Raw genomic sequence first — 25087 nt, 5'->3', positions numbered from 1 at the left:
AATCTCAGCCTGCAGGAGGCGGAGCTGCCGGGACCTGAAACGATCTTCCCGCCAAAATCCTAGAGGCTGGGTCCAATCTAACCCTTTCCGGTCCCTCTGGGCTGTCGCAGAAAGGACCCACTACCACTGGTACTCCAGGAGGGTCGGGTGAGGCCAGCAGAGCTTACCCGGTCCCACCTGGTTCCTCCTAGAGGACTGACACCGTGGAAGGCCGCCCCAGCTACCGTCTTGCTCGGGGGACCACTGCCCAGCCTGGCATCTACACCAGCGGCCCATTCTCCTGGCCCAGCGCCGGCATCAGCAACAGCCTCAGCGGCCCACGCTCCCATCCCGGGCTTAACGTCAGCGGCAGCCGCAGCGGCCCAAGCTTCCGGTCCAGGCCTGGCACCGTTCTCAGCGGCGGCCACGGTAGCCACAGCGGCCGCAGAGACCCACGTTCCCAGCCCAGGCCCGGTGTCGGCAGCATCCACAGCAGCTCACGCTCCCGGCCCGAACCCGGCCCGGCTCCCGGCCGCGGAGGCGGCGTTCCCAACGCCCGAGCCTCCTTCGGCGGGAGTAGATGCCGTCGACTGACCTGGAATCAAGGAAGATGAGCTTCAGGTCCAGACTGGCCCGGAACATGAACATGTTGCTGTGTAGCTTGATCTCGGTGACGGCGCTGGGAGGCAGGGACTGGCCGACGGCCACGAGCCCCACGATCTGGTAACAGGAGTCGTACAGGGACACGTCCAGCATGTACTGCCTGATCTTCAAATAGCCGCTGCAGTGGATCACCTGGGGCGAGGGCAGGCGAGCAGGCAGGAGGGAGGGAGAGAGGGATAGGAAGAAAGGGAAGGCAGAGAGGGTCAGAGCTGACTGGAGCTCAGGCCGGGGGGCACAGTCGCCCACCACTTCCTGCTATGCGAAACCCCTGAAAAGTGCCATTTATTCCTGACTCAAGTCCCTCAGCTTGGTGGGTGAAAAGCAACCTATCGACTCCCATTTCAGAGCAGGCGAGGGCCCGGCTGGAGGTCCCAGTCCCCTAGCTAGTCCTGGACGTCACCCTGGTCATCCCACCGGACCGGGTCCCTCCTGACTGAGGCTCCACGGACTTCCTGGGCGAAGAGACGAGTGGGGGTGGCCTAGGCCCTGAGCCTCTCCCGTGAGCCTCTGGAGGGGTGAGAATACGGGAGCCCAAACCGTGCCCACGCTCCTTGCCCAATTCCATCCGGGGAATCACCGAGGGCTCACGGAGGGCCGGAATCCAAATATCTCCTGGCCTCCGGGCCACGCCGCCCACAGCATCCAGAGAGGCAGGCTCGGTGCGGGTAGGGTGGGTACTCCCCCCCCAACCACAACCCGCTCCTGGTCTGACGTGCTAATCACCGGCGGCAGGAGGGCTTTTCCAAAGCCGATTCTTTCCCCTCTCTGGGGTGACTTCTATATTATTCAACTATGGAGAAAATTCAGGCCTCTGAAGCCAATATGGCCTCAATTACCCAGATAATCCAGGGAGGCTCGACAGTGGGGGCAAAGAGGGCAGAGGGCTGAGTTAGTTATCCAGGACACTCGCTTCCCAGAGTCAGGTGGGGCAAGTGAGGAGCTCCTGGGAAGAGTCCGTTGGCCAATGTCAGCTTGTGCTGGCTCACGGCCGGCCTCCGAACAGGATCCCTCTCTCGGGGCTGCAGGGATGTTGGGGGAGGAGGCCTAGTAGACGACCACACTACCTGTAGCTCCGTGGGCAACACTGAGCCCCTGGTCAGTCCTCTGCAGAGAGGCCTTTCCAGCGCTTAGAACAGTGCTTGGCACATAGGAAGCACTTAACAAATACCACAGTTATTATTATTTGCTCCAATTTAATCATAGTAATTTACTTTTTATTTCTAATCATGTCTGTCCCCAAGCTCTGGATTGTAAGCTTGTGGGCAGGGAATGTGCCTGTTTATTGTTGCATTCTACAGTGCTCTGCACACAGTGAGTGCTCAATAAATATGGCTGACTGACAGACTGACTCCACATTCCCTCTTTTTCCCTCAGTGTTGGGGAAACCATTTACCCGCGAGGGCATACAAGTTGCGTTTTGAGGGGGGGTGCTTTTTTGGAGAGGTCCGTGTCAGCCGTACCAGCTGGCGGAGATGAACCTGAAAGATGCTGACCCGAATCCCTGGCATCGCTTGGGGCCAAGCCGAAGGTACCGGAACACCAAGCCAGCTCTCCCGTGAGCTCGAGACCACCGAAGCCCCTGCCTCTGGCCCGGCCGCAGCGTCACCCCTCCTACCTTGTACCCGCTGCAGGTCAACCCTGCGTTTCTCTTGGCCAGGACACACTTCATCCGGAGGAAGAAAGAGCGCTCTATTTCGTACTCTGAAAGCAGAGGTCGGACTTGAAGTACAGTGCCCCAGCGTCTGGAGGCATTTCTCCTCTCCCCTGCCCCTGCCGTCTGCTAGAAGCCCCGGAGGGAGGGAAGAGGAACCGAGAGGTTAGGGGATGAACTCCGGGGCACACAGCGAGGGCAGGCAGAGCCGGGACCAGAGCCCAGATCTCTGAAATTCCAGAAGCCCAGAGTCCTAGAATCAAAGTCGAGGTCACCTAATCCAGCCCCCAGCCTTCAGGCTGGTGCTTTTCTTTATTCGGCTCTAGAACCAGTACAGAATTAACACCATGGGGACCTCCAGTGATGCTCTTATTTACCCAGACTCAGGTCCCCCTTCCCCGACCATCCAGTCTTTGAAGTCTCCTCTCTCCTCCACAGGAGCCCCCTCCCTCAAAACTTGGCCGCCTCTACCTTAGCTCCAAATGGCTTGGCATTTCTGTGTCACTGAGGGAATCGCGGTCCCTAGGGTCCGATGCCTTTTTTAAAAAAATGGTATTTCTTAAGTGCTTACTATGTGCCAGACACTGTACTATGCCCTGGGGAAGATACAAGCTGATCAGGTTGGACAGAGTCCCCGTATCACATGGGGCTCTGCAGTCTCCATCCCCGTTTTACAGATGACGGAACTGAGGCATAGAAAAGTGAGGCGACCTGTCCAAGCAGACAAGTGACGGAGCAGGGATTAGATTTCTTTTCCAAATGCTCGCCATTCTTGCATGAGGGTTGGATTCTTCCTGGGGCCCAAGGTGACCACCCTCTTCACTTTGCGGTCGGAGAGGAAACACCCCCTGCATTCGGCCCCCCTCGCATCCTGCTCTCAGGCCTATTCTTACTTGCATGTGATTCCCACATTTTATGTTCCCACGGATGCAGAGGGTGGAACTAATCCTGCCCCAACCGGGCCCGGTCTCCTCCGCCCTCTGGGAAAGGGCGTTGGCTTCCACCGGTGGGCTCCGGCGTCAATCCCGGCCGTCAGGTTGCCACCCTACCACCCGGGTCGGGTGGGAGAGGCGCAGAGACCCCCGAGCCTCGTTGGGGGAGCCTCACAAGCCGAGACTCACCCTCCGCTCGGATCCCGAGGGCGGCAACCAACTCAGGGGAAAGCAACTGGGCTGGGGCAAGCCAGAGGGGTCCGGCCAGCGAGCAGGGCTGGAGGCTGAGGGTGTGAGGTCTCCTGGAGGCCGGAAGGCGGCTATCTTTACCCGGGGCCCTGCCGGACACCCGCCTCAGCTTCCCCGCTCCCAACCTAGGGATCCTCTCACCCGGGGCGGACCAGACCCCCGTCCCAGTGCCCGCTCTGAATGGCTTTGCCCGGCCAGTGCATTCCCCCCCTGGACAGACAGGCCGCAGGGGGGCTTGAACCCAAATTGAGGCCAGTCTCCATGCTGGTCACCGCACCCCCTCCCCCCCAGCTCACAACTGCCTCCCTCTCCCCACCACGGCTCTACCGGCCTGATGGAGCGAGAGGAGCCGTGACCGTGTCATCTTCCCGTGACTGCCTTTTGAGGGGGGAGGGTGACTGTACCTTGGAGGAGGTGGGGGTGAAGAGGCTGGTGTGCCGTGAGCACAGCCGTCATCTCGTCGTGGTCCGAGGGGTGGATGTACTCGTAAATGCTGTTGCCGGTGAGCTCCACCTGTCACGGGGGGGAGACGGTCAGACAGGCCTCTGGCCCCTGGGGGGCTCAGCCGGGTACAGGGCTGCCGGCTCTACTGCCCGTGAGAGAGCTCCACTTGGGCCCCCCCTCCCAGAACCAGAGACGCGGACATTTCCCCTCCTGGCCTTTCCCGCGTCTCCTGCTCCCCGGTCCGGCAGCAATCCAAACATCACTCAGTCACCCGTCACCGACCGTCAGTCAGACGGCCAGTCGTTTCACAGTCCATCGACGGTGAGTCACTTGGGCGAAATCCTCAACCGGGGGCCGGAAGGAAGGGGCAGAGCAGACGAGTCACGGTGTCTGCTCACGAGGAGCTCACGGTCGGATGCGGGAGTAGAGACGGGCCAGCCCGCGCACGGGCAAACACGAAGACCAGGCACAGAGACGCCTAACCATCACAGAAGCACGCCAACCCGGATGATGGGCGCACCCAAAAAACCTATCGGGGCGATGGTGAATGGAAGGGGGTTGCAGAGCAGCTGGAGCCAGGCGGGGCTAATCTGAGATTGCTTCTTGGTGGAGTAGGAATGGTGGGGACGGGAGGGGTGCCCGGCAGACGAGCGGAGCTGGGGAGGGATGCGTTCAGCCAAGGGGACGGGGAAACACATATCTGGGGTAGCCCATCCAGTCCCTCGATTTAGGTTACGGCCCGGATTGCCTGGGGCACCCCACCAGGCCCTGAGACCCCATGTCTGCCGACCAGGGTCCAGATCCAGTTTGGCCATGGAAGCTCCACGCCCACCCGACACCCGCCTGGCCTGCCTGGGATCTGGCCCTGCCCACTCAGAATCCCCAGGACGTCAGGCCTGGAAGGGTGGAGTTCTGTCCACGGTGGCAGCTCCAGACCAGGCCGATGCTTCCTGAACCTGCTGGGACCCTCTGCCTGAAGAGGATGTCACCCTGATGACAGACGGGACCCTCAGAATGAAAATGTTCCCCCATGTCCAAGAGGAGTCTGCGGCAAAGTGGGTAGGAGAGGCCCAGAAGGCAGACAGGGGGCCGAGGGACGGGGGAAGTTGAGAAGGAAAGAAGAGGAGGGAAGTGACAAGTGGGCCGGGGCTGGGCAGAGCTCTGTCACCCCCTTCTCACAGATCCTGCCACGCAGCCTTTCTAGGAAAAGATAAAGGTGGGAAAGGCCAGTCCAGAAGGAGGGAGGAACCAGTCCCTTTGCGTAATCAGGGTCAAGGCGCCCAGCCAAGACTTCAGATGGTTTGCAGACCCTCCCTCTGGCCCAGAAGCAGCTTCCTGCCCAAAGAGGGTGCAGGGGCAAAGGGACAGCAGGACACCACACACACACACACATTCTCCGGGAGGACGAAGGGAGAAACCTGGCCTGGCCCCACAGGGAGGGAATGGCTCTCCCAGGATAACGTTGGCCCAAGCCTGGGCATTTGCAACCTGCTGCCCGAGCACTGGCCTTCCGGCCAGGATGGGGTGCCCCATCGCTTGAGGTGACCCAGGCCCTGGCCTGTGTGAGCCTAGATGTCACTCGGGGCCCATCTGGGCCATGTGATCCACTCCTCCCGGACTGCTGACTAAAACACACTGTCCCCTCCGTCCCCTGCCAATCCCAGGGCAGCAGTGCCCTGAACCCCGGCACGTCCGACTCACCCCACTGAGCGCTGCCTTCCCAGATGTTGCTGGATTGGGGGATAGTTCAGGGGCTTGCTCGGAGACCAGCACACAAGAATCGATTTAGGAGGCATCGGATCCATTAGGATCCATGGATTGGTCTCGCAGGGGAGAGACCGGCCTACGACAAGTCACTGCCAGGAGGGGCCCCGAGTGACATCTAGCGCTGAGGGCTGTCCCCTGCCTCCACACCCACCACTCCTCACCCCCTACAGACCCGGCTGGTGGGGCCTCCTGGGTCAGCCGGCAAATGCTCACCCGAACTGGGTGCTGCAGCCAATTGATGCTAATAATAATAAAAACGATAATAATAATAATAATAGGGCCTTACTATGCGCCGAACACAGTGCTGGGAAGGATGATCGGATCCCCCTCCCACCTCCTGCCTTTGATCCCGGAAAGCAAGGGGAGCAGGCTCGGCCACACAAGCATCCCTGTGGATTCTAAGTGGGAGTCAGAGGTAGTGGGTTCTAATCCTGCCTCTGCCACTTGTCAGCTGTGTGACTTTGGGTAAGTCACTTAACTTCTCTGGGCCTCATTGACCTCATCTGTTAAAATGAGGATTAAGGCTGTGAGCCCCACGTGGAACAACCTGACATACCTTGCATCTACCCCAGTGTTTAGAAGAGTGCTTGGCACAAAGCATTTAACCCAATGCCATCATTATTATAATTATTATTTTATTATTAAAATGTCGCCTTGGCTGGACTCGAGTGGGGGGGCACCATCTTTTCCTCTAGAACGAGCCCGGCTCGCACCCCCGAGGGCTTGTTCTTGCTGCTTTGGCCCTAATGAAATCACTTGCCCTAGGTGTGGAAGACCCCGTCTCCGCCCGCTACCCTAGGGCACAGTTAGAGGCACAAATGGGTATCTATCGGCGCTCCCTTTCTGCCCGTCCCCACCCCAATCCACGCCCTTTTCCTTCGGACCTTCTTGCTGGCCGAGCCTGGACCACAAGGCCCTTCTGAGCCGAGAAATATCAAAATCCCGGCCCTTCCTCCCCAAACTTCTTGAACAGACAGAAGGCGTTTCACCCTGCTTTAAAAATTCTCTGGTTTTGTGCTGTTCTGCCGCTCCCAGATAACCCTATGTGGCAGGCTTCGGCGCTCTGTCCGAATCCCGGCTAGGGGGGATCGAGGAACCGGGAGACCCGAGGCCAATTTCCGAGCCCAAAGGCACGGACCCCGGCCGGCCAATTGCGGCTTTTGTTCCGTGGGCAGAGCCCGGGGCTTCTAAGCCAGGGCCTGGCTTTTGTGCAAAGGTTGCAAAGCGTCTCTCCAGGACCCCGGGGCCGAGAGAGGCCCTCGCCTCCCGACAGCTTCGGGCTGGGACTGGCACAAGGACGATGAACAGTCCCTTCTCTAGGGGAGGGTGGGGAGGGCCGGGGGGGTCCCCAACCTAAAACACCAACCCCGTTCGAGCCGCCAGTTAGGGGTTCACCTCTAAAAGAGCTGCCACGAAAACAGAAAAGCGAGGCTTCTATTCAATGGCCCGTCCAAATGCAGAAGATAAAGGGGGAGGGGGTAAACCACACTGTTATCCTTCCTGGATCTTCTGATGTGGAGTTAATCCCAACATGGAGTCGCGCGGGGGGAGGAGAAAGGCTTGTTGCTGGTGTTTTAAACAAACCCGGCCAAAATACACTCCCCACCAACCTAGCTGGGCACGTTTTGTCTAAGGAGTTCTACTCCGGAGAGGAGAGAGCAGAATAGAAAGCTTGTTTTTTCTTCTTCTTCCCCCATTTTATCGCCACGGGCCGGCAGGGGATTCATTTCACGTGCAAATAAACTTTGCCTTACTCCATTTCCCTCCGCTTGAAACAGCCATAAAAAGAATGGTCAACTCCAACAGGTTATTCACCAGGAAAATAATCATAATAATGGTATTTGTTAAACGCTTACTGTGTGTCAAGCACCGTTCTAAGCGCCGGGGGCGGCTACAAATTAATTAGGTTGTCCCACGTGGGGCTCACAGTCTTAAAGCCCATTTTAACAGATGAGGGAATGAGGCACAGAGAAGTTAAGCGACCTGACCAAAGTCATCCAGCTGACAAGTGGCGGAGGCGGGATTTGAACCCACGACCTCCGACTCCCAAACCCGGGCTCTTTCCACCAAGTCACGGAAAATCCAACTCCAACAGGTTATCACAGGAAAATCCATGTCAACCGGGCGGGCACTGCACCGCCGCCCGCCCCTCCACCGTCACCACACAGATGTAAATTCCCGCTGGTAGGGAACGTGCCTACCATCTCTACTGTACTGTCTTCTCCCGAGCGCTCAGTCCAATGCTCTGCACAGAGTAAAGGCGCAATAAATATATTGATTGATTGATCTTACGACTAAGGGAAGAGGGGGTTTAATGGTATTTGTTAAGCGCTTACGTACCAGCCACTGTACTATAATAATTATTATAATAATAATTCTGGGATTTGTTAAGGGTTAAGACTGTGAGCCCTATGCGGGACAGGGACTGTGTCCAACCCGATTTGCTTGTATACACCCCAACGCTTAGTACAGTGCCTGGCACATAGTAAGCGCTAAACAAATATCAAAATAATAACAATAATAAAGCGCTTACTAAGCGCTGCAGTAGATATAAGGTAATCAGGTTGCCCCACGTGGGGCTCACAGTCTTCATTTCCATTTTCCAGAGGAGGTAAACCGAGGCACAGAAGAATGAAGTGGCTTGCCCAGGGTCACCCAGCAGACAAGTGGCAGAGTCGGAATTAGAACCCACGTCCTCTGACTCCCAAGTCCGGGATCTTGCCACTAAGCCACGCTGCTTCTGTACTATGCGCTGGGGCACTGTAGTAGCGCTAGGGTACTGGGCTTCATTCATTCAATCGTATTTAGTGAGCGCTTACTGTGTGTAGAGCACTGTCCTAAACGCTTGCAAAGTACAATTCGGCAACAAATAGAGACAAAAAGGCTGAGAAGGTCGACCCTGAGGTGGGGAGGGTCCGGCTGTGAGAGGAACGAGTCGACACGAAAATCCCTGGATCGACTACCCCGTAGAGGAACCCCCGAAGGTGATCCGGGCAGGGAAAGGGCCTCGGAGCCGCCCGAAGTTGGTAATGGGGCTTTCCACGCCGTCCTTCTCGGGATTTCTATCAGGAAAATACCTTTTCGGGAAAGGGCCCCATCCCCAAACAATTCCACCAGGATTTTCCTTTCCAGGGCAGCTTGGGTAGCCCGTGTTCCCCTCCTTCCCCTCCCCACCGGGCACGGAGGGTAGACAGGAGTTTGTAAACAAGAGGCACAACAGACGCCTCGCTCTGCCAGTTTACCAAAAATCAAATAGAAGAATTGGCAAGCGGAGGGCGGGGAGGGGACGCCCTCCCCTCGGGCCCAAGCCCCGGCAAGGCGGTTCAGATTCGGTCATTTACTTTTTCAATTACCAAAGCCCCAAAACACAGAAGCCCACATGTTTCGTTTCCGCTTAACCGCGTTTAGGTAAACTGATGTAATGCAGCTTTGGTCCAAAGGCCTTGGGGTTTCGGGTTATCGTTCCCCCGTTTGTCTGGGGCTGCCGGGCGGTCGGGGAGGTGGGGAAAAACCGCTCTGTCGGACACAGTCGACGGCTTGTGCGGTTTCATCTTCGGGCCACGGGGATACCCGTCTGAAAAACGCGCTATTTTCCGCGCTGTGATGGGCGCCCACCCGTGCCATCAAAGCCGACTCTGGGCAAAGTCCTCAATCATTCATGCGGTGCTCTGCACGCAGTAAGCGCTCAATAAACACGACTGAATGAATCAAATGGATGAATTTTTCTATGTGCAGAGGAGCACTGTACTAAGCGCTTGGAGAGTACAACAGAGCAATAACGAGAGACAATTCCTGCTCACAGCGTGCTTTACAGGCTGGGGCGGCGGGGGAGACAGCAAAACAGGCATCAATATAAATCGAATTCTAGATGTATACATATAGACACATTCATGCTGTGGGGCGGGGAGAGCCAGTCGAGGTGCTGAGGAAAAGGCGGGTGGGGGGAGGCTTAGTCTGAGAAGACCTCTTGGAGGAGGAGGGCCTCTCGATGCCAAGAGTGAGAAACTTTGGGCCGAGATCGACGAGCCCGAGGGCATGGAACAGTAGGAGACGGACGAGGTTTTTTATCTGCCAAACGAACTCTCTTCCCCTCTTCAAAGCCCTCCTGAGCGCTCACCTCCTCTAGGAGGCCTTCCCAGACTGAGCTCCCCTTTCCCTCTGCTCCTCCTCCCCATTCCCCTTACTCCCTCCCCCTCTGCTTTTCCCCCTTCCCTTCCCCACAGCACTCGTGCCTATTTCTATATATTATTACTCTATTTTGTTAATGTTGTGTCTATATCTACCATTCTATTCATCCTGATGATATCGACACCTGACTACTTGTTTTGTTGTCTGTCTCCCCCCGTTTAGACGGTGAGTCCGCTGTTGGGCAGGGATTGTCTCTGTTGCCGAATTGTACCTTCCAAACACTCAGTCCAGCGCTCTGCACATAGTAAACGCTCAGTAAATACGATTGAGTGAATGGCAGGCATATAAAACGCTTTACTGGCAAGTGCACTGGCCTGGAAAGCCTCGGGCCGCTGAATTGGGGCTAGTTGAGCGCTCGATAAATCTGCCCTCTTTCATTCATTCAATCGTATTTCCTGAGCGCTTACTATGAGCAGAGCACTGTACTAAGCGCTTGGAATGTACAATTCGGCAACATGTAGAGACAATCCCTGCCTAATAACGGGCTCCTTCCCCCTTGGCTTTCTCCCGCTCAAAAGCGTACTGAGCACTGTGGAGGTCGGCGTCCCCCCCCGCTCCCCGCCCCGGCAGGGTGCCCCGGGCCTCGCCCTTTGGGCCAGCGAGCCCTCAGCCGGGAGCCCCGTTGGCGAACGGAGCCCTGGTGGCCCTGGCCCAGAAGGGAAAACAAAAGCCCGAGAGGCCGAGCCTGCGTGGGACTGTCCTTTCCAAACGCTTAGTACACACAGCGCCCAGTAAATACGATTGAACGAAATACGGTTGAATGCATCTCGACGGCCTGTCCCTTTCCGCTGGCGGGAGAGGGATTTGGCTTGCCCACCGCACACTACGTTCACTCACACATACGCTTATTTTTTGCACCCGAAGACGCTCCTGACTGGGAAATTCAGCTGAGTGCCCGGGGGACCGAAAAACACCCTTCTAGGAGTGGGCATGGGCACCCACCAGCCTCCACTTGATGCCTGTCTCTCCCCCCACTCGGGACCGTGAGCTCGTTGTGGGCACGGACCCGCCTCTATTATTGCATTGTGCTTTCCCCAGCGCTTAGGGCAGTGCTCTGCACATAGTAAGGGCTTAATAAATACGACTGGAGTTCCGCGCGCACACAGACACACAAGGCTCCAGTTCCGCGGACACACTGACACACACGACTTCATTTCCACGCGCACACAGACACACACGCCTACAGTTCCGCGCTCACACAGACACACGGCTACAGTTCCACGCGCACAAAGACACACACGCCTACAATTCCACGCGCACGAAGACACACACGTCTACAGTTCCACGCTCACAGAGACACACACGCCTACAGCTCCGCGCTCACAAAGACACGCCTACAGTTCCGCGCTCACACAGACACACACGTCTACAGTTGCCCGCTCACACAGGGGCACACGTCTACACTTCCGCGCTCAGACACAGAAGCCTTCAGTTCTGCGTTAACAAAGACACACACGCCTGCAGTTCCACGCGCAAAAATACACACGCCTACAGCTCCGCGCTCACAAAGACACGCACGCCTACAGTTCCGTGCTCACAAAGACACACACGCCTACAGCTCCACGCACGCAGACACACATGCCTCCAGTTTAGCGCTCACAAAGACACACACGCCTACAGTTCCACGCTCAAACACACACGCCTATAGTTCTGCGCTCACAAAGACACACACTCTACAGTTCCGCGCTCACACACACACACGTAGTGAGCGTTTAACGAGCCCCTTCTGTTGTCAGGGTCCGGGCCCAGCCGCTCGGGGAAAACGCGCGGGAAGAGTCTCCCCTCGAGGAAACTACAGTCTTGTAATCACACATAGATGTACTCCGTCGCGTAATAAAAATAATAATATTAATAATTCTGGTATTTCTTAAGCGCTTACTGTGTGCCTAAACGCCGAGTTGAATACAAGTAAATCAGGTTGGACCCAATCCACGCCCCTCATGGGGCTCAGAGTTTTAATCCCCATTCTACAGCTGAGGAAACTGAGTCTCAGAAAATAATAATTATTATTATTCTGGTATTTGTTAAGGGCTTTTCTATGTGCCAGGCACTATACTAAGCGCTGGGGTGGCTACGAGCAAATCGGGCTGGACGTAGTTCCTGTCGGGCAGAGGGCTCATAGCCTTGATACCTACTTTCCAGATGAGGTAACTGAGGCCCAGGGAAGTGAAGTGACTCGGCCCAGGTCACAGGCCCAGATTAGAACCTCCCCGACCCTCTGGCTCCCAAGCTCTGGCTCTCTCCTGCGTTCACGGACACGAAAATCTATGATTCTATTTATCCTGATGATATCTACGGTAGACTACTTGTTTTGTTCTGTTTTGCTTTGTTGTCTGGTCTCCCCGCTTCTAGACCGTGAGCCCGTTACTGGGAAGGGATTGTCTCTTATCTGTTGCCCAATTATACGGTCCAAGCGCTTAGTACAGTGCTCTGCACATAGTAAGCGCTCAATAAATACGATTGACTGAATCTCTGTGTCACACAGAGAGAGAGAGAAGGGGGTGCCGGGACCTCTGCTCGCCTCCCGGTATTTTCCTTCCGCGGAAGTTCCCTTTTCGGGACAAGAAAGCGTGTCCTACCTGAGACAGGCCCAGGTGCACGGAGGCCGTTTCGGAAATGTACATGATCTTGCCGTCAGACGCCACCACGAACACAAAGCCGTCCAGGGTCTGGGGGAGGGAAAGATGGGAGAAGGTGAATCCGCCTGGTAGGAGAAAAGAGGGCGGGAATTTTTCGGGGGTGTAGAGACTGAGGCAGGAGCGGGGCGGCCTCTGCTCCCCGGATTCCTGTTTGGGTTGGGGGAAGGCCCAAGGGAGAGTGAATCCCGGGAGTTCCCGGGGATGGTCCAAGCTTCTGGGTCTCCCGGCCTCTCCCCGGGGCCGAAACGAGCTGGGAAGTAGACGGGAGGGCTTTAGAGGGAAAGAGGAGGGAAACGAACTCTCCTTATAATAGCAATAACAACAATGGTATTTTTTAAGCGCTTTCTACGTGCCGAACACTGTTCTAGGCGCTGGGGTAGATCCAGGGTCATCAGTCTGTCCCACGTGGGCTCACAGTCTCAACCCCCCATTTTCCAGAGGAGGCAACCGAGGCCCAGAGAAGCGAAGTGACTTGCCGGAGGTCACACAGCGGCAAGTGGCGGGGTCGGGACTAGAATCCAGGGACCTCTGACTCCCAAGGCCGGACCCCGCGAGCCGAGACGCTCGCATGTCCGTGGGGCCGTGGAGTGGCCCCCGCGGTCTTCCTGGGCCCTCCCCGAAAGCCGGGCACGCCCTTACCTGCAGCAGGTGGGGAGCCCAGCTCCTTGGCCATGCTGTCCAGCGGCCCGAGGCGCTCGGCTGCCCCAGGCGTCTCCCAGACCTGGGGAGGGAAGAGGACAAACGAGGCGGGACCACTTGGAAAAGGCGCTGCCTACAGCCCCTCGCCCCGGCTGCAGGACCGCACGAGTCCGTCTCGGCAGGAGAAACAGGGGTGGGAAGTTTGCGGGTGGGGAGACTGAGCAGGAGAGAGGCGGCCTCTGCTCTTGGATTCCTGTTTGGGTCGGGGAGCAGACCCGAGGGAGAGAGAATCCGGCGCCTGTGAGTTCCCGGAAAATCCCGGGGACGGTCCAAGTTCCGGGTCTCGCCGGCCTCTTCCCAGGGGGCCGAAACCGTCTGGGAAGTGGAAAGGGAGGGTTTGAGACACTGCTTCAAGGGATACGCGACGTCTGGGACACGGTGAACATTGAGGACACCCAGGTCCCCACAAGCACACAGAAAGGGGGGGGACACCGCAAACCCAGCGCTTAGGGCAGTCCCAGGCACATAATAAGCGCTTAACAAATACCCTAATCATTAAGCACAAATACACAGGACGCCTAGATCCATACAAGCGTACGACGTTACACACACCCACACACCACAGCAGCAAGCAGGAGGCCGGGATATTTGATTTTCCTTGTTCTAGGAATCAGATTTCGAGGGGGACGCCCCCCTCCCCGCAGACACACACCCGGGGGAGGGGGCCAGGCAAAGCCCCGTCCCCCACCTCCCCTCACCGCACATCCTCCAGCCCCCATTTTCACCCTGCCCGAGGGGCGGCGTGGTTTTGTGGCAAGAGCCCGGGCTGGGGAGTCAGAAGGTGATGGGTTCTAATCCCGACCCGCCACTTGTCTGCTGTGTGACTTGGGGCAAGCCACTTCGCTTCTCTGGGCCTCAGTGACCTCATCTGGAAAATGGGGATTGAGACTGTGAGCCCCACGTGGGACAACCGGATTACCTTTGAATAGCGCCTGGCACATAGTAAGCGCTTACCAAATACCATTATTATTATTGTCTTGTATCTACCCCAGTGCTTAGAACAGTGCTTGGCATATAGTAAGCGCTTAACAAATACCATTATTATTATTCTCTGGGTCTCCGTGACCTCATCTGGAAAATTGGGGATGAAGACTGTGAAGCCCCACTGGGACAAATCTGATTACCTTGTATCCAACCCAGGGTTTAGAACAGTGCTTGGCACATAGTAAACGCTTAACAAATACCATCATCATTATCATCACCATGACTGTTAGACCTCCCCCTCCCCACCTCCCGGGCCATGTCCTTCCAGCACCTCCCTCCCTCCCGAAAAACCGCAATCTTCCGACCCGGACCAAATTCCGCCTCCCCCGCCCCAAATAACGCTCCCTAGGAAATTCCCAAGAGCGCGCTCGCGCTATAGAAGGGGGGATAGGAGAGGGGACACTGAGGCACGGAGAGTCCTGGGGTCTGCGGGGTAGTGTGCTGCTACTCTGCTCCAGAGGGGCGGGGGATCGGTTCAAAGCACCCGTCCCCTTCCCTCTTCTTCCCTCCCGCCGCCTGCTTTCGTTTTCCCGGAGGAATGACTGCCGCCAGGAAGGAGAGGAGGAGGAGGCAGGAGAGAGGAAGGAAGGCGCACTGGCATCCGAAGGGACCAGACCCAGGTCGTGCCCACCCGCTCAAAGGATGCCGGACCAAGTGGAGCTTTATACAGAAAAGCAGGGGTGGCCTCAGTGGCCAGAGCCCGGGCTCGGGAGTCACAGGTCGTGGGTTCTAATCCCGCCTCCGCCACTTGTCTGCTTCTCTACCCACTAGACCACCCTGCTTCAATGCCGAATTCTGCAGGAAGATTTTCTTCGTAATCCCAGCTCCGCCACTTGTCTGCTGGGTGACCTTGGGCAAACGACTTCGCTTCTCTGGGCCTCAATTACCTCCTCTGGAAAATGGGGATGAAGACTGGGAGCCCCACGTGGGACAACCTGATGACCTTGTATCTACCCCAGCGCTTAGAACAGTGTTTGGCACATAATAAGCGCTTTATTATTATTCCAGCGCTTAGGACAGTGCTTGGCACATAGCGCTTAACAAGTACCATCATTATTATTATTCACTGGGGCCTCAGTTCCTCGTCTGTAAAATGGGGATTAAGATTGCGAGCCCCGCGTTGGCCAGCCTACTTACCTTGAATCTACCCCAGCGCCTAGAACAGTACTTGGCTCACAGTAAGTGCTTAACAAATACCATCATTATTATTATTATTCGCAAGTGGAGTTTTGTTGGAGGCTAATGGATCAGGTTCATTCATTCATTCGATCATATTCCTTGAGCGCTTACTGTGTGCAAAGCACTGTACCCCAAGCGTTTGGGAAAGTCCAATACGGCAATAAAGAGAGACAATCCCGGCCCGCAAAGAGCCCGGGTCTAAAGGGGATGATTAATCCGGGTCATTCGGGCTAAAGAGGCACTAAAATGTTGCGGAATTGAACATTCCAAGCGCTTAGTACAGTGCTCTGCACAAAGTAAGCGCTCAATAAATACGAATGAATAAAACCGCAAATATTCGTATATTTCAGGAGCGGCGTGCTTTCGCTCGAAATACGGGAAAACGGCGACCTCCCTCCCAATCAAACCGCCCCGAAGAGATCGAATCGACGCCCGCAAACAGCACCTCACCGAATCGGACCCAAGCCGGGCCGAATCCAATCGAATCCAACCGTGTCGACTCCGTAGACCCCTCACCCTCCTGCTCCTGGTATCTCCGGCGCTCCCCTGCCTTTTTATTAATTAATCATTAGTTAATTAATAATTCAAACGTATTTCTTGAGCGCTTACTGGGTGCAGAGCACGTCCCCCGGGCCGGGGGGATGTCACTGTTTATTGTTGCACCGTACTTTCCCGAGCCCTGAGTCCAGCGCTCTGCGGACAGTAAACGCTCAATAAATAAGATTGAAGGAAAGGATAATAATGATGGTATTTGTTAAGCGCTTTCGAAGTGTCACGCACCGTTCTAAGCGCTGGGGTAGATAACAAGGTAATCTGGCTGTCCCACCTGGAGCTCACAGTCTTCATCCCCATTTTTCGGATGAGGGAATTGAGGCCCAGAGAAGTGAAGTAGCTTGCCCAAAGTCACAGAGCAGACAAGTGCCAGAGGCGGGATTAGAACCCACGTCCTGTGACTTCCAAACCCGGGCTTCCTGCCACTGAGCCCCGCTGCTTCTTTTCCACCGCCCCGCAGCGCCAGGGATTGGTGGAAAACCGTCTTGTTTCGATTGTGCAGACGGACAAACGGGATCATTCCACTTTAGGGGCTGCGTGTCATTACCCTGTCTCATTGGAAAGAACCCGGGCTTGGGAATCAGAGGTCATGGGTTCTAATTCCGACTTCCCTCACATGCAGCTGTGTGACTTTGGACAAGTCACTTCACTTCTCTGTGCCTCTGTGGAAATGGGGATTAAGACTGTGAGCTCTACGTGGGACAACCTGATTACCTTGGATCTACCCCAGCGCTTAGAACGGTGCTCGGCACATAGTAAGCCCTTAACAAATACCATTATTATTATTATTCTCTATGCCTCAGTTCCCTCATCTGTAAAATGGTGACTAAGACTGTAAGCCCCACGTGGGGACAACCTGATTACCTTGGATCTACCCCAGCTCTTAGAACGGTGCCCGGCACATAGTAAGCGCTTAACAAATACCAACGTTACTATTATTATTCTCTGTGCCTCAGTTCCCTCATCTGTAAAACGGTGACTAAGACTGTAAGCCCCACGTGGGACAACCTGATTACCGTGGATCTACCCCAGCGCTTAGAACAGTGCTTGGCACGTAGTAAGCGCCTTAACAAATACCATTATTATTATTACGAAGATTAAATAAAGTGGGTAAATGGCCAATTCTCCCGGCCGCTTTGGCCCGTGAGAAGGCTCCAGCGCTTAGAACAGTGCTTTGCACATAGTAAGCGCTTAACAAATACCATCATCATCATCCAGGGAGAAGACCCGTGTCCCCACCTCTCAGAAAAACGCCTCCGAGCCGGAGGGCCGGGCTTCACCCCTTCCACCCCCTTACCTTCCCCCGGGCAAAGCCCACCTACCCAAACCCAGGCCTCCGGGGAAGGAAGGCCGAGGCCCGTGGCTAAGGCCCGTTTGGAAAGGCGGGCTCCTGCCTCAGTTTCTCATGTCTCTTCGTCTCCCTCCCCCGAGCCCACGTGAGGGTTCCCGGACCCCGCGGTTTCCCGGCTTCCCAAAAAAGTCCGAATCCCGCAGACTTCGCTCCGCCGGGGAAAACTGCCTTGACAAAACCACGCAATCTGCCCCTGGATACTCCAAATGTTTCATCGGGGCCGGGTGGCTCAATTACGTGGCAAGAGCCCGGTGTTGGGTGTCAGAGGACGTGGGTCGAATCCCGCCTCCGCCACTTACTTGTCTGCTGCGTGACCTTGGCACTTTACTTCTCTGGGCCTCAGTGACCTCCTCTTGAAAATGAGGATGAAGACTATGAGCCCCACGTGGGATCAACCTGCTTATCTTGTACCTACCCCGGCCGCTTAGAACGGTGATTTACAGTAAGCGTTAACAAATACCATTACCCTTCTAGACCGTGAGTCCGTTGTTGGGTAGGGACTGACTCTGTTGCCGAAATGTACTTTCCGAGTGCTTTAGTACAATGCTTGGCACCCGGTAAGCGCTCAATAAATACGATGAATGAATGAACACATGTTATTTTACAACACGGCGTGGAGACGGCGGTCCTGGCAGGGAAGGAGACGAGCAAGGGGCCGATTTGGGGGCCCCCGGCCCTAGGCGAGACCCCCGGGGCGTGGAGGCCGACCCGAGGCAGCGGCGACGACCCAAAAACAAGCAAGCCCGGAGGCCGCGCGGGGGAGGCGGCGGCGGCTCCAGAGAAGAAACCCTTTCCATCCCATCCCTCACGCCCGGAAAACTCCCTTCGAACCTCAGCGATCCGCGGATTTCAGGCTCCCAAACCACCGCCAGGGAACCGTGGCCAACGGGGCGTCGTTGGGGGTTCGAATTATTCGGGCAAGCCTCAGTGGGCAAGAGCCCGGGCTTGGGAGTCAGGGTCGTGGGTTCTATCCAGACTCCGCCACTTGTCAGCTGGGGTGACTCTGGGCAAGTCACTTCACTTCTCTGAGCCACAGTTTCCCGCATCTGGAAAATGGGGATGAAGACTCTGAGCCCCCCCGTGGGACAACCTGATCACCTTGTATCTCCCCCAGCGCTTAGAACAGTGCTTGACATGTAGTAAGCGCTTAACAAATACCATTATTAATTCTTCTTATTAATTATTATTGTCAGGGTAATTTGCAAAGGGAACGGACCCCTCCTCTCCCCCGGACCATCGGTTTGTTAGAGCCGGGCAGTGAGGAGGCCGAGGCCCGAGTCCACACCGAGAAACCAACCGGATTATACCGCTCTTCTCTCGAAATACCCTTTGGATTCAATGATCCGAAAGTTCCTGGGCCAGGGTCTTATTTCGCTGGAATCTCCCGGGTCCCTGACGGGTATAGACGTAGTCTGTGACCGATTTTCCAAGGCTGAAGACGGGCCCTTTCCAGATTCCCGGGGGGCAGAACAGGAACGGCCCGCTCCCCGGACTGCCTAGCAAAGAGTAGTGTATTCGGAGAAAGCGCTTTATCTCTCTCTCTCCATACATCAACACACACACACACACAAAACCATCCTCACATACACAAAATCACTTTCACACACCACAAAAACCACATAAAACCACACAAAAAACACACACGCGTACACAAAATTCTCACACACACCACACACAAAAATAACCTCCTTTTCTCTCACACACTCACACATACCTCTCTCTTCCCAGATTTTGGGGGTGCCGGTCCCAGCTCCGACCGGAAAATCGAAGCTGCTCGTGGTCGGGAGAAGTCGGGAGGTAGGTGTAGACATCGTGCATTTTACTCAGTCGTGTTTATCGAGCGCTTACTATGTGCAGAGCACTGTACTAAGGCGCTTGGAATGTACAGTTCGGCAACAGATAGCGACAATCTACCCCGCACAGGCACGGGAACACCTTCAAAACGCACACATACCCACGGCTTCCCCACAAACCCGCCCCTAAAAATGACCTAAAATGATAGAAAAATACAAGCCCCGTACACACTCAGCAACCAATCAACTAGCGGTATTTATTGAGTGCTTACTATGGGCAGGACACTGCTCTGAAGCGCTTGGGAGAATTACCGTACAACAGAGCGGATAGACACGCTCGCTGCCCCACGAGCAACTGACCACCGGGTAAGCGCACTCACGAACGGAGGTGCGAAATGTCCCTGCCCCACAAAATGTGGGAAGAAACCCAGATGAGTCGGACCCAGACACGCACGTAGGCCTAAACCAGGAGCTCATCTCCTCCAGGAGGCCTTCCCAGATTGAGCCCTCCCTTCCCTCTGCTCCTCCTTCCTCCCCAATCCCCCTTCCCCTCCTCCACAGCACTTGTGCATATTTGTACATATTTATTACTCTATTTTGTTAATGATGTGTCTATATCTATGATTCTATTTATTTTGACGGTATTGACTACTTGTTCTGTTTTTCTGTCCGTCTCCCCCGTTTAGACTGTGAGCCCGTTGTTGGGCAGGGATGGTCTCTATCTGTTGCCAGTTGCACCTTCCGAGTGTTTAGTTCCAGTTCATTCATTCAATTACTATTATTGAGCGCTTACTATGCGCAGAGCACTGTACCAAGCGCTTGAATGGACAATTCGGCAACAGATAGAGACCATCGCTGCCCAGTGACGGGCTCACAGTCTAAACGGGGGAGACAGACGGCAAAGCAAAACAGAGCAAAACAAAAACAAGACAACATCATCAAGATGCTCTGCACATCGTAAACGCTCAATAAATCCGATTGAATGGATGAATAAAGACCTTCCCGGGCACGGACGCGCACGCACCCCGCTCCCCAGACGACGGGTCCCGCGCTCGTCCTTCTCGCGGGGGTCTTGCACCGTGCGACCCTGCCCGCTCCTCCTTGGAAAGGGGCGAAATCCCTCTCCCGACAGTGGCAAGAACGCCGGCCTGGGAGTCTGAAGGTCAAGGGTTCTAATCCCGCCTCGGCCACTTATCAGCTGTGTGACTCTGGGCAAGTCACTTCACTTCTCTGGTCCTCAGTTACCTCATCTGTAAAATGGGGATGACGACCGTGAGCCCCATGCCGGACAGAGACTTCGTTATATCCACCCCAGCGCTTAGTACGATGCCTGGCGATTAATAATAATAATATCATTAGTAATAATATAATAATGATGGTACTTGTTAAGCACTTACTATATACCAAGTACTGTTTTAAGCCCTGGGGTAGATACGAGGAAATCAGGTTGTGTCCCACACGGGGTTCACAGTCTTAATCCTCATTTAACAGATGAGGTAACTGAGGCACAGAGAAGCGAAGTGCCTGGCCCAAGGTCACACAGCCGACGAGTGGCGGGGCCGGGATTAGAACCCATGTCCTCTGACTCCCAAGCCCGTGCTCTTTCCACTAAGCCACTCCGCTTCTCTAAATACCACAGTGACCATTATTATTATCATTATTATTATCCCCCTGTCCCGGACTCAGTTTCCCCGGACTCAGCAGCCCCCGACGTCTGAGCTCCTGACCCGATTCGCTCCAGGCGGGTTCCCTGGAGTCCGGGAATCCCGGCCGGTCCCGCCGCCCTGGCTGTTTTCTTTCCTTTCTTTCGCTTCTTTTCCCCAGGGCCGGTCCTTCGGGGCGAGCTGTGCCACGGCTCGGTCAGTCGGTCGGTCCGTCCTCGGGGTGGACCCGATGTTCGCTCACCCCCGGGGCCGAAGGAATTTTGCGGTCCTTCGCCCTGGCCATGGACCATTTTGAACGAAAGCGGGAACGAGTGAGGGGCTCCTCCTGTCCACCCGGAGACCAATTCCCGGGCCCGAATGTCTTCCTCGGTCGCCCCCCGCCCCCCCGGCCCCGTCTTCCCTCCAAAATGCCGAATTGTACATTCCAAGCGCTTAGTACAGTGCTCTGCACATAGTAAGCTCTCAATAAACGCTACTGAATGAAAAAGACCCCTCGGTGTCAGCCCCAATCCAGATCCGGGCCCGCTTCCAAACGGCTCCTAAAATTCCTCTCGGTCCAATCGCTCCGGACTGCCCCCTCGGTCCCCTTCTTCCAGCACGCCCCCTCCGGCCTCCCTTCCTAGGCCACCCCAATACCGAGCCCTGAATTCGCCCCTCCGTCGGAACGATCGCCCTCCTGGAATCAATCAGGACGGGATCCACGGAGCCGGTAGGCCGCAGCTCCTCCGGCTTGGCAGGTCAGGCCAACCCCCGCGCCTGGGCAGACCGACAGTAATATCCCCCGACCCCTGGACACCCCCAAACCCATATCCTCCGCCCCAGGGCACCCCAAAACCCATACCCCCAGCCCCCGGACTCTCCAGAACCAATCTCCCTCGCCCCCGGTACCCCAAGAACAATACCCCCCTTCCCCGGGTACCCCCAAACCAACATCCCTCGCCCCCGGGTACCCCCAAAACAGTATTCCTCGCCCCCAGGTACCACCAAAATAATATTCCCTCGCCCTCGGGCACCCCAAAACCAATATCCCCCACCCCCGGACCACCCCAAACCGACATCCCTCGCCCCCGGGCACCCCCAAACCAATAACCCTCGCCCCCGGGCATCCCTAAACCTATATCCGCCGCCTCCGGACAACCCCAAACCGACATCCCTCGCCCCCGGGCACCCCCAAACCAATACCCGTCGCCCCCGGGTACCCCCAAACCGACATCCCTCGCCCCCGGATAGCTTAAAACCAATATCCCTCGCCCCCAGGTGAACCCGAAATGGGTATCCCCCGCATCGAATATCCTTTCCCGCCTCCCCAGCCTCCAGGCCGCGGGGTGGGAAGACCCTTGAAGACCCCTCCCGGCCGGCGACCGCGGTAGCCCCCCGCCGAGGCCGAACGGAAGCGAGGGGACGGAGGGCAGGTCCCAAGGGCCGGGGCTGGGGGGCCGGGGGCCACGGGCGGTTGGCCAGGGTGGCCGAGGGGGAAGGGGCTCTCTCCGGGAGGCAAGTCTCCCGAGCCGTTCATCAGTCCCATTACTGACCGATACTAAGTACCCCTGCCTTTCCTCCCGCCCGGGCCGGGGGCCCCCCGCACCTTCGGGGAAGACGGCCCGCATCTTCAGGTAGCTGGTGGTGAGGCGGATGATGGAGGCCTTGTCCAGCTGGGAGGTGATGGCCGAAGGCAGGGGCAGGAGCTTGGCCAGCTCGTAGAACTCCCCATTCTCCTTCTCCCGCCGCGTCTTGGCCGCGTTCTTGGATTTCTCCTTCATCGCGCCCCCGCGCCGGGCATGGCACCGCCCGGGCACCGCCCGGGCACCGGCTGGGCACCCTCCCGCCCCCCGCGCTCCGGGGCTGCGTCTTCCCGACTAGACCGCGGGGCCGGAGGAGTCCCGGCCCAGCCCGGGCGGCCTGGAGGCGGAGGCGGGGGCGGGGAGGGGCGGGGCGGGGGGCGGGCTACGGGGTGGGGGGCTGCTGGGGGGAGGGGGTCCTGTTCAGGGGGTCCCGACCTGCCCGGCCGAGGCTGGGAGCGGGGACGGCGGGGACTCCTCGGGCCGGTCCTGGGGGGGTGGGGGGTGGGGCCGGTCGCCAACGGGCACCGAAGTTGGCAGCGTCACCCCAGGGACTTGATGGAGCAGCCTGGCTTAGTGGCAAGAGCCCCGGCCGGGGGGTCAGAGGAACGTGGGTTCTAATCCCGCCTCCGCCACCCTGTCTGCTGGGTGACCCTGGGCAAGCCACTTCACTTCTCTGGGCCTCAGTTCCCTCACGCGGAAAATGGGGATGAAGCCCGTGAGCCCCACGTGGACCTTGGATCTACCCCAGCGCTTAGGACAGGGCTTAACAGATACCATCATCGTCATCATCAAATCCCGCCTCCAACCAAAGACGTCCCGGAACCCCCGGGGTCGGGGCTGGGTCGGGGACGCAGACGACCCGCACCCTAAAAACCAAACAGTCCACAAGAGTTCAGCGAAAAATCCCTAGAATCCTTGAAAGCGCTTCTCCCTCCGAGTCCGGGGGCCAATCGCCACCTGGGCCTCCTCCCACCTTGGATTAGGAGTCCCGGGTCGGGGAGGGGCTGGTGCCCGATGGGAACCGAATCGACCTCAGCGTTTAGCGCGTAGTACGCGTTTAGCCGATACCCAATTCATCATTCCTGACATCGCCCAAAGCGGAAGGGGGGATCTTTTCAGGAATTGGTTTCGAAGAACTGGGAGGGGGTGGCAGGATTCCCGGATGCCTGTCACACAACCCGGAGATGATAATAATAATCATAATAAGTAAGGTATTTGTTAAGTGCTTACTATGTGTCAAGCGCTGTTCTAAGCGCTGGGGTCGATCCAAGGTAATCAGGAGGTCCCACGTGGGGCTCACAGTCTGAATCCCCATTTTACAGATGAGGTCACTGAGGCTCAGAGAGGTTAGGCGGCTTGCCCAAGGTCGCCCAGCAGACAAGCGGCAGAGCCGGGATTAGAACCCACGTCCTCTGACTCCCAGGCCCGGGCTCTTGCCACTGAGCCGCGCAGCTGTGAGGGTGGAACAGTCCCGTTCACTGGGGTCTCTGGAGACAGAGGCGTAGAGAGACAAGTGGACGGGGTCACGGAGCACAAGGGCGGACCTTCAAAGCTTTACTGAAGGCCCATCTCCTCCGGGAAGCCTTCCCAGATTAAGCCCCGCTTTTCCTCATCTCCCCCCTACTTCCCTGTCACCCCGACTCGCTCCCTTTTCTCTCCCCTCCCCACAACGCTTACGTCCATATCTATCTATTATTTTATGTCTACTGATGTCTGTTTACTCGCATTAATGTCTGTCTCCCTCCCCCTCCAGACGGTGAGTCCGCTGTGGGCAGGGATTGCCTCTCTTTCTTGCTGTAGTGTACTTTCAGCACTTAGTACAGTGTTCTGCACACAGTCAGCGCTCAATAAATACGATTGAATGAATGAACGAATGACTTGGGGACAAGGACATAGAGAGACGCGGGGTTCGGACAGACACACGGACAGAGCCGGCGACGGGGACTTGGTCAGAAGAGATTTTAATTTGGGGCCGCAGTCGAGGATGCCTCAGTGACCTCATCTGGAAAATGGGGATGGACACTGTGAGCCCCACCTGGGGACAACTCGATCACCTTGTATCTCCCCCAGCGCTTAGAACAGTGCTTGGCACATCGTAAGCGCTTAACAAATACCAACATTATGCCCGTCTCCTTGTTTTGTTGTCTGTCTCCCCCTTCTAAACCGTGAGCCCGTTTCTGGGTAGGGATTGTCTCTATCCGTTGCCGCACTGTACTTTCCAGTCGCTTAGTATAGTGCTCTGCACATAGTAAGCGCTCAATAAATACGATTGAATGAATGAATTATTATTATTTTCTTTCTTCCGGGACTGGCACACTTTGGCACTTTCCCGCGCCCGTATATACGCCATCACCAAATCCGCTAGCCTGGAAAATGCCCGGGGGGCAGGGAATCTTCTCCATTAGCTCCACCGGACTCTCCAAATAAATATTCGGGGCTAATCCCGGCTCCGCCACCCGTCTGCTGGGAGACCTTGGGCGAGTCGCTTTACTTCTCTGCGCCTCAATAACTTCACCGGGAAAATGGGGCTTAGGACACTGAGTCGAAACCCCGTGGCCTAGTAGCAAGAGCGCGGGCTTGGGAGTCGGAGGATGTGGGGCTCTCATCCCGGCTCCGCTGTGTGACTTTGGGCGAGTCCCTGCACTTCTCTGGGCCTCAGTTCCCTCATTTGGGAAATGGGGATGAAGACTGTGAGCCCCACCTGGGACAACCTGATCACCTTGGATCTACCCCAGCGCTTAGAACAGTGCTTGGCACATAGCGCTTAACAAATACCATCAGCATTATTATC

The 25087-nt window shown here is 56.5% G+C and overlaps 1 protein-coding gene across 1 annotated transcript in view; it reads right to left on the bottom strand.

The window, feature by feature from the left end:
• Positions 1 to 22494, bottom strand: part of SIM2 (SIM bHLH transcription factor 2) — a 32365-nt gene extending 9871 nt beyond the window's left edge. Inside the window, 8 exon segments of the mRNA XM_039914556.1 lie at positions 575 to 774; positions 2258 to 2343; positions 3879 to 3987; positions 12453 to 12542; positions 13152 to 13163; positions 13165 to 13210; positions 13212 to 13233; positions 22320 to 22494. Of these exon segments, the coding sequence (XP_039770490.1) occupies positions 575 to 774; positions 2258 to 2343; positions 3879 to 3987; positions 12453 to 12542; positions 13152 to 13163; positions 13165 to 13210; positions 13212 to 13233; positions 22320 to 22494 (740 nt within the window).
• Between the last annotated feature and the right edge of the window lie 2593 nt (positions 22495 to 25087).

Source organism: Ornithorhynchus anatinus, chromosome 17 (assembly GCF_004115215.2).
Source record: "Ornithorhynchus anatinus isolate Pmale09 chromosome 17, mOrnAna1.pri.v4, whole genome shotgun sequence".
NCBI classification, from domain to species: Eukaryota; Metazoa; Chordata; class Mammalia; order Monotremata; family Ornithorhynchidae; genus Ornithorhynchus; species Ornithorhynchus anatinus.
The sequence above is the reverse complement of the archived record's forward strand: the minus strand, read 5'-3'. Positions and strand labels throughout refer to the sequence as shown.